The following is a 14,543-nucleotide window of genomic DNA, read 5'->3' on the forward strand; positions in this document are numbered from 1 at the left end:
GTGGAGGGGACAACCGATCTCTAAAGAACCCCTTTGTGGTTCTACTCCTCATCGCCGCACCTAGCAAACCAGAAGGATCAAGCTGCAACATCAGTCAACCATTGGCGGGTGTTCGGCAATTGAGATTGAAGAAAGAGAAGAGAATGGGCCACTGCTCTACATGGTGGCCGTAAAATACTCACCTTGGGTGGTGTTTGAACCGTGAGAGAGAGAGAGAGACTCTCTCTTTTTCTAGTTACTAAGTCATTAAAAGAAATATTAAAAATGTAAAAATAAAAATAATAGGGTATAATAGTCATTTTAATTTTCGAAGGACTAAAAGCACATACAAACTAAATCAAAAGGACTATGAATTCAAAAATATCGAGGTTTGGACTAAACCTCAGAAAAAACGTATACCACAAGGACCATTTCTGTAGTTTTGTCATTAATAAATAATAATAATAATAATAATAATAATAATAATAATAATAAAAGAGATGAAAAAGGGATAAATTTGTCATTTATTAGGATTTAACAATTTAAGGAACCAAATTTGCAACAAAAAATTATTTGTTACCAAATAAACCTCAAAGGCTTTCCATGTAACGGAATCAAAAGTTGGACTAAATTTGCAATTTATACATTACCATAAGGATATTTTTGTATTTTAGTCTACAGTATAATTATGCATGACATTATCATTCTTATTGCATTCATTCCTCATTCTATCGTATCTAACGAAGGAAGTCATTTATTTTGGGAAATCTTCGGAAAAGTCCTAATATTCCACCATTTTTTACGAAAAACTCCCAAACTAAAATTGGTTTATGAAAGTCCCGATTACCGGTAAAAATGACGATTTGACCATTTTTTCGATTTATCGGTTTCAATACTTACCCGGTTTCATTAAAATCTCATTATTTTACCATAATTTTCATTAAAGTCGCATTATTTTACCATAATTTGGGACTTATTCGTAAATTATGGTAAAATAATGAGACTTTATTAAAACCGGGTAAGTAATGAAACCGGAAAAGCGGGAAAATAGGGTCAAATTGTCGTTTTTACCGATAATTGGGATTTTTTCATAAAGAAATTTTAGTTTGTGACTTTTTCGTAAATTAATATAAAATATTAAGACTTTTCTAGAGATTGGTTTTTTATTTTCATATATTTCTACCAAATTGTTAGTTTTGCATCGAAATGAACTTTACATTTCTACCAAATTGTTAGTTTTGCATCGAAGTGGTGTTTTATGCGTGATTGTATTTATGTAGTAACTTTGATGAAAGTCACACTTAACATCACCTATTGATTTACCAACCAACTAACTAATTAATTAATTAATTGTAAGGTAAGAACTTAAGATGATAAATTACATGTTTTTAATAGAAATACGTGATGATATATATTTTTGGAAAGATAAAACTTCAAGAAACTGGCAATAGAACACAAACATTAAAAAATAAATAAATAAATAAAATAAAATAAAATAAGTGAAAAGGTTATAACGAAAAAAAGACATTAAAGGCTAAAAGAAACTAGCAATAGCGTACAAGATAAAAAAATACTAGAAAAGTTACATTGAAAAGGTCGTCACATGCTAAACATACCAATTACACCAATGTGAAAGGGGATTTTTGGATCCGATTTTAATCCATACAAAACAACTCATCGTTATTTCATCATCTACAACCATTACCAACTATCAAAACCATAATGGCCGAGCTAGCATCAAGGTAAAGAGATATCCTGAGAAAAAAAAATCATTTAATATACAATAAGAAAAAAAAACTACAAGTTTATTAGATATAAAGTTCAACTTGTATAACAAAGTTACATTTTAAAGTTCACATGTCCGCTCTTTTATTTTACGAAAACGAGTAATTATATTTTCGGTCTTAACATTATGTACTGCTTTCTTTTCTATACTACAAATTAAAGCACCATTCATTAAAATCGTCACATATTCTATTACGTAAATCGGTTTTCAAAAACTTCATTGCAGAAAAACACTGTTCAACGGTTACGGTTGCGACGGGCAAAACAAAAGTTAGTTTTAATAATCTATAAACCAAAGGAAAAGAGAGGTGCTTCCCAGTTTCCACCAACAAACGAGAGAGGTCTGCAATTCCCTTCAAATTGAAAAATCTCTCATCATGGAGCAAAGAGTGATAATAGATATCAAGTTGCCGATTATGTTGCGCCCTTTCTGAATCGTTAAAATCCTTTTTGTATATCTCGCTTAACTTTAACAACTTTGCTTTATCAAAACTAGAAAATGAGTCACAAGCACTAAAAGCCACCATGTTCTTCATCAACTCCGTGCCAACTTCACTAAATCTATCCCCAAATTCTTGAATTTGCATATCCAAAACCGTGTTAAAAATCACAACTTCACAATGATGTTGATTAGTCTTATTGGTCCTATGCTTTCTTGGGGTAACATAATATTCTGACAGGTCCACAATTACAGTACTATGCTTTTCACAAAAAGCACACACCTTTTTCCAAATTTGTGGAAACTCATCTTTTCTAAAGACCAGCAATGCTTCTTTTTTTTGTCCCTTTTACTAACGAAGCCACTTCCAAAATAACTTGATCTTTTTTTTTGAAGATGCTTTGACAAAGTATCGGTGAGGCATAGAATTTCCAACATTAAGTGTAAACGAAATACGAAATCAAGTGTTCTGAAATATGACAAAATACCCTTTGTTTGATTACGGTTAGATAAATTAGACCCCTCCTCTTTCACATATTTAAAGACTACAACAACTTCTGCAAACAAATTCAATAAACTTACAATTGTTCTAAAATGTGAACCCCATCTAGTATCTCCAGCTCGAACAAGAGAAATCTCTTGATTTAACCATCTTCCTGTTTCGGTTTGAACAATACAAATTTCGATTGCCATTCTTTGTTTTTGCATCTCCCGTATCATATATTTTATCTTACATGACCCACAAATGATAGTAACCACCAAACCTAGTTGTTCAAAGAATTCTTCAAAATCATCATGTTTCTTTGCAATCACCACAACCACTAATTGAAGTTGATATGCAAAACAATGTATATAATGTGCAAAACTGTTTTCATTTAAAATCAAAGATTTACAACCGTTGAATGCACCCTCATATTACTTGCTCCATCATAACCTTGCCCTCTCACCTATATATTTGAAAAAATTAATTAAAAAAAAAATATAACACATAAAAATAAAATTAATATCATGTTAAAGGAATAAATATTTTATGATTTCTCAACTGATCGATAGTCAAGTTGTTGTTGAAAAAAACAGTATCAATGACGACTTTAAGAGTCAAAGAGGATGTATCCAACACCTGAACAACTCCGATAAATCTTTTCTTTACAATCCCAAGTCTATCAACATATCTCAAAACTATAGCTATTTGTTCGTTTTAGGAAACATCACTATACTCATCAACTAATATACCAAACACATCTTTACCAATTTCATCACAAATAGATTTGATTATCTCTTTTGAAAGTAATTGACAATATCTTTTTGAATCGTCGGAGAAGTCAACTTTTCATTTTTTTGGCACTTTCTAAAGTAACTTTAGAAATCTTCTCCTTATCTTCTCTAATCAAAGATAAGACTTGAATGAAAAGTCCTTTATTATTAGACTTTTCAGTCTCATTGAATTTCATGATTACTTTGCTCAAGTTCCATTTGCTTATGCAAAACTTCACCAATAGATTGATTTTTTCTCAATAACCAATGACACTTTTCTTCGGACTTATGGTGAGAACTATGAATCTCACCCATATGTTTCCGGAATGATTTATTTACTCCAATTGTCAAAGCCTTCGGTTATGAAAGCATCTTTTCCACCTTGGCCCCCTACCATGTCTCTAAACAAATAGCAACAAAAACAATATGCCTTTTTTTAGCTATACTCTAACCATCGAAATTCCGTAAACCATTCCACAAAAAAACGTCTTTGCTTCTCACCAAATAAGGTAAATTCAAAATTATTCTCCTTTGGTTCACAAAGTCTTTTAATCAAATATGCCCTCCTTATTTCATCTATTTGATTAGAATTATAAGATGTAATCTTTGGCCTCTCCTTCGGGTCCAAGGACAATCATTCAAATCAAAAGATTGTGACACTTTTTGTTTTTGAGTATGATCATTAAATTGTGGTTCTTATGGTTTTGAAAGAGGTTCATTAGATTGTGATTCTTTTGGTTTTGGTGTATGTTGATTAGGTTGTGGAACTTGTGTACTTTCATTAGCCCTATTTTTTTTTTGAAGTTCCTTCACTATTGTTGTCTCAAACATCTAATTATCTTTCGAAAAATTTGTTAATAACAACCTACAATCAAAATATATCAACAATCGACTCTAATTTTATAACTTGATTTCAAGAATCAACAAAAAATAATCACTAATTATTGACCCTAAGACTAATTTAAAAATCCTAATTGGTAATTTCTATTTTTTAACATAATGCCAAATAATTGAATTTCAATTAACCAAAAAATAAACACAAAAGTTTTACTTACTTGCTTCATTGTGAACCACTTTGATCAATAATCACCCGCCACCGGCCACTAGGGGATTTCGCTGGAAAACACCCACCACTGGCCATCGATCGGCGGCAAAAGAGAGAGGGCAGCAACGTGTCGTCGCAGGGACAGGGTGGGAAACAAATTCTGAAGTCACGATATGTTGGGAATTGAGGTTCATTTGTTTTTTTGGTATTAAGCACTTGGGCTTTAAGTTTGGGCAATTGGGCTACTTATTAATTGAATTAAACATTTACAAAAACATAAAAAATAAAAAATTAGGGTAGCCCAAAATATATTTTAGACTTATCGTGCTCATATACAATAACTTCTTGGAAAAAATTTGTACTATTATATTTTTGGGGCCTCCTGTGATACCTAATACCTAGGGTCCTTAATTGGATCCGCCTATGCAAAACCATCAGTAATCCGTCGCTATAGACTTAGCAACGGAATTGCAGCAGACCCAAATTCGTCAGTATATTCTTGTTGGTAATTGTTTGTAATGGATTTTTGAAGGCTATGAAAAATTTTAATGACGGATTTTTCTATCGGTAATTAGTAACTGCTCACCGGTGAAAATGTTTTTTTGCAATAGATTTCTGACGGAATGACTCACGAACGAAATACCAACGGAATCTCGAAATAATTCATTAACAGATTACCAATAGAATTTGAGAAATTAAATATCCTCCTACCATTTGTTTCTACTTTTCTTCCTACCATATCAAATGTTGACAGGTGGATTAAATGATTATTAATTTCATTAAATGCGTAATTAAAAGTGACACATGTCAATATTTGATACGGTAGGAGGAAAAGTAGGAACAAATGGTAGGAGGATATTTAATTTCTCATAGAATTTCTATGACCGATTAGCGACGAATTTTGACATTATAAAAATCATTTTCATAGATTCATGAAAAATAAAAATAATTACATAATCAACACAAAAAAATATAAAACATACATCAAATCTATATTTTAAACCAACAAATATAAAAGTGAAAAAGTTCCAATATTCGACATATATTAAATCCATAAATTTAATATCCATATTCGATATTTCATGCTTAATACTATAAATTTCATATCCGTATTCGACATTTCATGCATAATAATTACATATATAATTCTCATGACTTCATCAATTGATGGAACATATCCTTCTTGATTAGCTCGTAGAATCCACACCTATGATTGAGAGTTGTTAGTTAGAGAGATATTTCTATATTGGCAAATACCATAAATGTCCTCCAATGTTGAAAATAAAACAGACTAAAAAGGTTAAAAAAATGAATGATATTAATGAGTAGTAATTATGATAATGCATAAGAATAAGTGATTTTAAGTACAATATTCCTCTATTTGAAGTTTGAATAAAAATAATAAATGATGGAAATAGCAATGCACTTTTTAGAAACTATTCATTAATGTTGCATACTTTAAACTCTAATAATAATAGGAAACCATTTTTCATTTTTCATGGTTATACAACGTACTTTAAGTTTTTACTCATACTACCGGCCTATTTTGAATAGTAATAGCAATGTACCTTGTGAAAATCACAAATAAAATGAAAGAAGATTGCTACTATTAATGAAATTTAATGTATTATGCCATAATCGAGTACTTTGGTAAAGCACGTTTCTATTTATGACAATTAGCCCTTAAAAGTGTCAAATTATTTCAATATCATATGATATACATGCATAATCAGGTGGTTTACATAGAATTACAAATACTCACCTCTAAGGCTTCACATATGCAGTTTTGTTTCCTTGTATCCATACTTTAAGTAAATAATCATAGAAACTACACAAAATAACATTTTTACAAAGCTTAATACATTGAATATCATAAGAAAACAATTAACTTTAATGAACATTATTAATTACCTGTCTACCATGGCTCCATAAGTAATGGTGGAATATGATGTCGTCCCTTTGTTTGGCTTTGTATAGATGGGAAGCAATCTATTAGCTTGTGAATAACATTCTCTACTTGAATCATTACCATATGAAAGACGTTGTCAAAGTTTCTAATAATATTCTTGTATTTATATGATAATAAATACATGACACCATGAACACAAATACCTTTTGTTGATACTTTGTGTCTCCTGTCCTTGGGCTTCGTGCTACAAACTCTAGCTACTCTACGCCTAAATCTGTTAGGATATTATCACCGTTAGAAAAGAGAAGGAAATTGTAACATCCCGAAATATCAAGAGTAGAGTTGAAGGGCTAAAAGAGTAAGTTGTGAAAGAGTGACTCGGCGAGTCCATGGATGGACTCGGCGAGTAGAGTCGCGACTGGGTCGCGTGCTAAGTAGCCAACTCGGCGAGTCAGTGAGGAGGACTCGGCGAGTAGGCGCTGATTGGAGACAACCCTAATTCTCGGGGTTGAGCCCTATATAAAGAACATTATGTTTTCCTCCCAGCCTCCTTATCACCCCTTGAGCCCCAGAAAACCCTAAATCGCGGAGAAGCACCATTGTTGAGTGGATTGGAGCTTGGAGAAGTAATTGTTGAAGGAATTTTGGGAGATTGAAGGCTTGGAGCAAGGGGCTTTGCTTGGATTCGAATTACATTGCAGTTGGGGCATCTCTTGGAGGTAATATCTCGTTCTTGGGCTGTTATTATGTGTTTCTTCATTTTGGGGTTTGTGGGAACTTGTCTATGGATGTAATGGGAAGTCTAGAGGTTAGATCTGAGGTTGCTACCTCAGATCTGGAAGGGAGAAGAATCAGAGAGCATGAAAGTCCCTGTGTTGGAGTGTTTAGTGAAGCTTTCATGTCCCAAACCCTAGCCCAATGTGCAAATGGCCTAGATCTCTTTGGATTCACGTAAAGTTTGCCACTTTACGTGATGGATGAGTGGTAGGAGGCTAGATCTATGTTTTGTAGCAATTGCATGGCCTGGAATGCTTCTGAATGGATTCAGACCGGTGGTACTCGGCGAGTCACATGGGTGTACTCGACGAGTTGGATGAAGATGGCCTGGAACTCAGCGAGTTGTATGAACAACTCGGCGAGTAGGTTGACGATAGTCTTGGACTCGGCGAGTCTGTTCTTGGACTCGGCGAGTCTTGTCGAAGAGTCCCGATATTCCCTGGTTGAGTCGAGAATCGGTGAGTCAAGGGATGACTCGGTGAGTTGTGTGCGAGTGGACTCAGAGTTGTTGGACTCGGCGAGTCTCGGAGTGACTCGGCGAGTTAGGTCGCGGATTGAGTGAAGTTCTGATTATAGAAACTCGGCGAGTCATAGAGTTGACTCGGCGAGTAGGGTCAGTCAGGGGTTGACTTTGACTGAGGACTTTGATTTTGGCCAAGGGTTGACCGTTGACTTTTAGGGTTTGGTCAGCGATGTGGCCTTTGGGCCAAGAGAGGGGTAAAATAGTCTTTTACCCTTAAGAGGGTGCATTGAGAGGATTGATTCTAGTCTCGAGAGTTATAGTCATGAGAGTTTTGTCTTACGTGTTAGGCGGTGGCGAGTTCGAGATCCGAGTATGGAGATATCTGCTTTTGCTTGCCAGGTGAGTCTTCTCACTATACTTTACCTTGAGTAGGTAACCAGAGTTATGTGACAGAGTATTTCTATGCTATGTATGTTATGTGTTGTACTGCATTATTTCTATGTGATTTATGCTGTGCATGTTTGCAGAGTTGGAACCGAAGGGTTCCTAGAGTTAGAACCGGAAGGTTCACAGAGTTAGAACCTGAGGGTTCACAGAGTTTGGGTGCACGGACCCATAGAGTTATAGCCTCGAGTGGCTTATATGTGTTATGTGTGTGGTATTTTGGGGAACTCACTAAGCTTCGTGCTTACAGTGTTTTGTGTTATGTTGTTTTCAGGTTTCTTTCAGTATCACGGTACGGCACCGGCTTGATTGTACACACCAGAGCAAGAGTCATATTTTGGAGGATCCTGGTTTTCTATGCAAGTGAAAATGGAGCTATGTTTTGTAATTTGATTATGAATGAGATTTTTAACAAGTGTTCTAAGAATAAAATGATTATTTAAAAAGAAAATTTTGTCTTGAAATTTACGGTGTTACAAGTTGGTATCAGAGCCTTGGTTTGAGGGATTCGGATGCGCCTTCGGGTAATTCTGGACTCAAACTGAGGAAGTAAGAAAAGTTTTCAAAGAAATAATTTTCTAAAGCGAATAAGAGTTCAAAGAGAAAACGAGAAAGAACAGTGTGTACAATCAGCCAGAGCCCGAACGGTGATTTCCCAAAATACCCTTACTTTTGTGTTATGAGATATTTATGATGCACTTTATGAGATATTATTGCATGCTAGAGACAGGCTAGGTATTCCATATATTAGGAGTAGAGTGGCTTGATTTGTGATGCCTTAGCCTAGGAATTGCTGTGATATGCGTTGTGCTTTTGAGTATGTGATGAGTGAGAATATTTGATTGGAATTCTTTAGGGGATTTGAGTAGTGGAGTAATCTAGGGAAGATACCTAGATGAGTACTGTAGTACTTGGAGAAAGAATAGTTAGAGCCCGCGAGGGGAAGAGTTGCAGAGTCCGGTGGTACTTCCGAGGATGAGCAGAGCAAGCGGAGTTATCACCCAGAGTGAGTCATATATATTCTTCGATGCTCGAATGCTGCTTGCTTCGTGCTTTGTGGAACTCTCGATGATGGGAGTCAGCTACCAAGCGAATATGACGATATTCAGGAGGTAGATGGCTGGCATCATTAGGAGCTCTTCAGCAGCTGATGGCAGAGAAGTGTGGGAATCTGAGAAGAGCCTAGGGAGTAACCTTAGCCAAATGAGTGCACTGGCAGGGTAGAGAATTTCGCTGGGGAGCGAGCGCGCGATGGAATTGGTGAACGAGAAGGTCGAGCAGCTACTTAGGAGCTCCGGGATAGTCCGTATGGAAAAGTATGGGTAGATGTGGAAGTTAGTATGGGCCCGTACTACTGAAAGCAGAGGACCCATACTTGATACAGGGAGTATTCTGAAGATTCTAATGAGCGCATTAAGGAGTGATGTATGGTTCGAGTACCATACATCAGAGCAGATTGAGGAGTGATGTTATGGTTGAGTACCATACATCGGAGCAGATTGAGGAGTGATGATATGGTTGAGTACCATACATCGGAGCAGATTGAGGAGTGATGTTATGGTTCGAGTATCATACATCGGAGCAGATGGAGGAGTGATGCTATGGTTCGGGTACCATACACCGGAGCATATTGAGAAGAGATGTCATGGGATGAGTACCATGGTTCGTAGTGAATGATGCTTGTGATTCTCTGGTTATCCGATCACGATTGATGAGGTAGAGATTGGACGCTATGGGTTTTAGGCCTGTAGGCCATGATTGAATTTGGAGAGGCGTCCCTCGAGAGGGAAGGCGAGAGCCTATCAGAGTATTTTGGTAAGGAGTTAGAGGGAGAGGAGAATTTCGGTCTGAGTTGAGCAATCAGTCGATAGAGGAGAGGTCACCTTCTATGTGAGTGGTGCTATTTATGTTCGTGTGCGGAACATGAAAGGCCTGATGTTTTAGTTTTGGGTTTGGGGGTAAACCCTGCAGGTCGTTATTGATGATGATTTCTTCCAGAGTATCAGGTAGCATGTGTGCCGCGAGGCAGTGATTTGTCATGAGCAGATAGTCAGTTGGGACTGAGATAGTCGAGGACCACACTACACCTATTTGAGTATAGTAGGATGTATTATAGTGGTATCGGTGGGGAGTTCAGTCGAGTTTAACAGTGCAGAGAGTTTTCTATCTATGTTGGGTGTTGAATATGGGAGTGGGTCCCTGTTCTTGGGATGATCCCGGTGTTGGAGCGATGTTTGATGAGTTGAGGTGAGGGGTACAATGATTTTGTGGTTCGGTCTATGAGCCAGGGATGTTATTGAGCAGTTGAGTTGTTTGGTACTTGATTGGTACGAGATTTGGAACGACTAGAGGCAGTCGTGGCGAAAAGTTCTTGAGGAGTTCATCTGAGGATCAGAGTTATGAGATCGATTAATTTCCTTAAAGGGGATTATCGGGTGTTGCGTAGCACTTTCCAGGGGCAGGTGCGTTATTGCTGGTGGAAATAGTTCGTGAGGTTGTTGATGTGTCAGATAGTGATGGTTCGAACCCTAAGTGGGGGAGAACTGGTGGTTTATTGAGAGAACCAGAGATTGGTGCAAGAGCGGTTAGGGGTTGGATGCAGAACCTGCGGCTTGAATTCATGAGATCAGGGTCATGGGTGATTAAGGAAGGTGCAGGGCGAGATAATGCATGTGATATATGTCTAAGAGAAGGATGGGTGTCTCCACGGCGGGTGGTCAACGATCAGGAATCTGATGGTGGTCAGAGTCGTCTCAAGTGGAAGGCTCGTAATGATGGTATGGGCAGTTGAGAACTTCTGGGTTGAGATATGGGTAGCCGATTATCGAGTAGCCCATTTCCCGGGCTAGGATGTGTATTCTTGCTTGAATTTTGAGTGGTAGTGGAAAGGGTTTCGGAGGATCATCAGTGTGTTCTGAAGGGTTAGCGCCTTCCTTGTATTCCAATTGAGTGTTTGGATGCACTGAAGTTGCGCATCGTGTGATATCAGAAATTATTATGGGATTCAAAGGAAATGTATTGTCGTGAGTGTATGGTATTGGGAGTAAGGGAATCAATGGTTGTGGCAGGATCTTGTGATGTTCTGTTGGGATATTCTAAGGTATCCGGGTATGATACCTTTATTTCGGAGTTACTCGTAAATCTTGAGTTGAAACGATTTGTGGTGTATCACGTATCTACGGATCTAGTGGGAGCCCTTCGAGTATGGGCATCCAGGGAGATTATTAAGAGAATGGAACTTCGCAAGGGTGGGCATTTTGATATGTCGATTGCTTCCAGAGTCTGGAATGTGTATTCAAGCCGAGTATGGGTAGCTACCTGTGATAGTCTGCGGAGCATGAACTAGTGGAGTCAGAGGGTGTTGTGATGCTGCGGGGAGCCGTAGTACTCACTAGTCAGAGGGTGTTGTGATACTGCGGGGAGTCGTAGTACTCACTAGTCAGAGGGTGTTGTGATACTGCGGGGAGCCGTAGTACTCACTAGTCAGAGGGTGTTGTGATACTGCAGGGAGCCGTAGTACTCACTAGTTAGAGGGTGTTGTGATACTGCGGGGAGCCGTAGTACTCACTAGATGGCAAGAGAATGTGATGATGGAATGATCTCCGATCAGTGTATGATGTGGAAGAGTTTTGGGCTTGAGTATCCCTAGTATTGAGTTCTGGAGCCTGGGTGTTGAACCGGGGGCGAGACTGGGGTCACCGTCTCTGTCGGGAGATGCGGTGAGATGCGCAAGGGATATGCGCAGCAGAAACCAGAGATTAGAGTTTAGGCGATCCTCGGTTGGATTGTATTTTCTCGCATGAGGAAAAGAGAATTTTGTGACTTGCGCGTCCCTGGGCCGGGATAGTGGTCACGGGGAGGAAGTTAGTGGGTTATTTGGATCATGATGATGTCTGAGGACACTTCAGAGCGAACGAGCGATTCAGACGCTCGAAGACATGCTTCGGGCATGTGTATTAGATCTCGGAGGGAGTTGCGGCACGTATTTATCTTTAGTTGAGTTATCCTATATCAACAGCCATCATTAGTGCATTTGTATGCCACCCTTTGAGCTGTTGTATGGGAGGAGGTGTCGGACCCTCATTTCTTGGGGAGAGGTAGCGCATGGACCCGAGGGCCCTTGCGAGCAGATCCAGAGCATGTGTGATACATGGAGTAGTGGCAAGGTTGGCTAGTGGTTTCCCTGGGTAAGGGAAGAGAAAGGTATGTAACCCCCGGGGGGGAGTGTTGGTTCATGGAAGTGAAAGTAGTAGTGAGAGTGGATGATTTGGAGTATGGTGGTTGAACATTGTGTCTGTGACAGTGGTATGGAATGACATCATGTTGGGATGTCTGCTGAGGACGCGGAAGGGGTTCCGTGAGAGTAGGGCCAAGAGTCTCAGGATGAATGCAGGGAGGGAGTCGGGGACTCCCAGCTTGATTCTGATCAGGGTATTGGATATGTACTAGTGGTTCATCCTGGGGGGATGTTGGAGGATATCATCAGTGCATCGGGTTTTTCCCAACCCGAGGGTACTGGGCAAGTTCAGCATGCGTTTGTGATTGCAAGAGGAGAACTCGTGGGAGTTGTTCTGAGATTGAAGAGTGGGTCTTTCTGTCAGCACGGAATGGATTAAGTGGGATTCGGATCGGGGATCCGATGGTTCATGGCTTTCTAGCCCTTATGGGTCGAGCGGCTGTTAAGATTTGGAGCAGTGATACATCTCGAGTAATTCTCGATTGTTGAGTGTGATTATCAGAGGGTACAACCGGTGCCCGGTTTGAGACGGTGGTCAGGACACCGCAAGGAAAGAGGAAGTGAGTTCGAGTTTGATGGTTATGCTTTGAGGAGCCTGGTCCAGTTAGGGCCAGGTGGCGCGTCGTGGGAGTATTTTGGAGTTGAGTTGCCATAGGCTTCGAGGACGAAGCCTAATTTAAGTGGGGGAGAATTGTAACATCCCGAAATATCAAGAGTAGAGTTGAAGGGCTAAAAGAGTAAGTTGTGAAAGAGTGACTCGGCGAGTCCATGGATGGACTCGGCGAGTAGAGTCGCGACTGGGTCGCGTGCTAAGTAGCCAACTCGGCGAGTCAGTGAGGAGGACTCGGCGAGTAGGCGCTGATTGGAGACAACCCTAATTCTCGGGGTTGAGCCCTATATAAAGAACATTATGTTTTCCTCCCAGCCTCCTTATCACCCCTTGAGCCCCAGAAAACCCTAAATCGCGGAGAAGCACCATTGTTGAGTGGATTGGAGCTTGGAGAAGTAATTGTTGAAGGAATTTTGGGAGATTGAAGGCTTGGAGCAAGGGGCTTTGCTTGGATTCGAATTACATTGCAGTTGGGGCATCTCTTGGAGGTAATATCTCGTTCTTGGGCTGTTATTATGTGTTTCTTCATTTTGGGGTTTGTGGGAACTTGTCTATGGATGTAATGGGAAGTCTAGAGGTTAGATCTGAGGTTGCTACCTCAGATCTGGAAGGGAGAAGAATCAGAGAGCATGAAAGTCCCTGTGTTGGAGTGTTTAGTGAAGCTTTCATGTCCCAAACCCTAGCCCAATGTGCAAATGGCCTAGATCTCTTTGGATTCACGTAAAGTTTGCCACTTTACGTGATGGATGAGTGGTAGGAGGCTAGATCTATGTTTTGTAGCAATTGCATGGCCTGGAATGCTTCTGAATGGATTCAGACCGGTGGTACTCGGCGAGTCACATGGGTGTACTCGACGAGTTGGATGAAGATGGCCTGGAACTCAGCGAGTTGTATGAACAACTCGGCGAGTAGGTTGACGATAGTCTTGGACTCGGCGAGTCTGTTCTTGGACTCGGCGAGTCTTGTCGAAGAGTCCCGATATTCCCTGGTTGAGTCGAGAATCGGTGAGTCAAGGGATGACTCGGTGAGTTGTGTGCGAGTGGACTCAGAGTTGTTGGACTCGGCGAGTCTCGGAGTGACTCGGCGAGTTAGGTCGCGGATTGAGTGAAGTTCTGATTATAGAAACTCGGCGAGTCATAGAGTTGACTCGGCGAGTAGGGTCAGTCAGGGGTTGACTTTGACTGAGGACTTTGATTTTGGCCAAGGGTTGACCGTTGACTTTTAGGGTTTGGTCAGCGATGTGGCCTTTGGGCCAAGAGAGGGGTAAAATAGTCTTTTACCCTTAAGAGGGTGCATTGAGAGGATTGATTCTAGTCTCGAGAGTTATAGTCATGAGAGTTTTGCCTTACGTGTTAGGCGGTGGCGAGTTCGAGATCCGAGTATGGAGATATCTGCTTTTGCTTGCCAGGTGAGTCTTCTCACTATACTTTACCTTGAGTAGGTAACCAGAGTTATGTGACAGAGTATTTCTATGCTATGTATGTTATGTGTTGTACTGCATTATTTCTATGTGATTTATGCTGTGCATGTTTGCAGAGTTGGAACCGAAGGGTTCCTAGAGTTAGAACCGGAAGGTTCACAGAGTTAGAACCTGAGGGTTC

At 39.6% G+C, this 14,543-nt stretch overlaps 1 protein-coding gene across 1 annotated transcript; it reads right to left on the reverse strand.

Annotated features, from left to right (window-relative positions):
- Positions 1 to 1,667: 1,667 nt before the first annotated feature.
- On the reverse strand, positions 1,668 to 3,445 carry LOC111900630 (uncharacterized). The gene is made up of 6 exons (XM_023896515.1): positions 3,437 to 3,445; positions 3,279 to 3,347; positions 3,123 to 3,150; positions 2,692 to 3,024; positions 1,930 to 2,437; positions 1,668 to 1,734 (listed from the first exon to the last, which is right to left on the reverse strand). The coding sequence occupies exons 1-6, from the start codon at positions 3,443 to 3,445 to the stop codon at positions 1,668 to 1,670; spliced, it is 1,014 nt and encodes a 337-aa protein (XP_023752283.1).
- Positions 3,446 to 14,543: the final 11,098 nt, after the last annotated feature.

Source organism: Lactuca sativa, chromosome 3 (assembly GCF_002870075.4).
Source record: "Lactuca sativa cultivar Salinas chromosome 3, Lsat_Salinas_v11, whole genome shotgun sequence".
Lineage (NCBI taxonomy): Eukaryota > Viridiplantae > Streptophyta > Magnoliopsida > Asterales > Asteraceae > Lactuca > Lactuca sativa.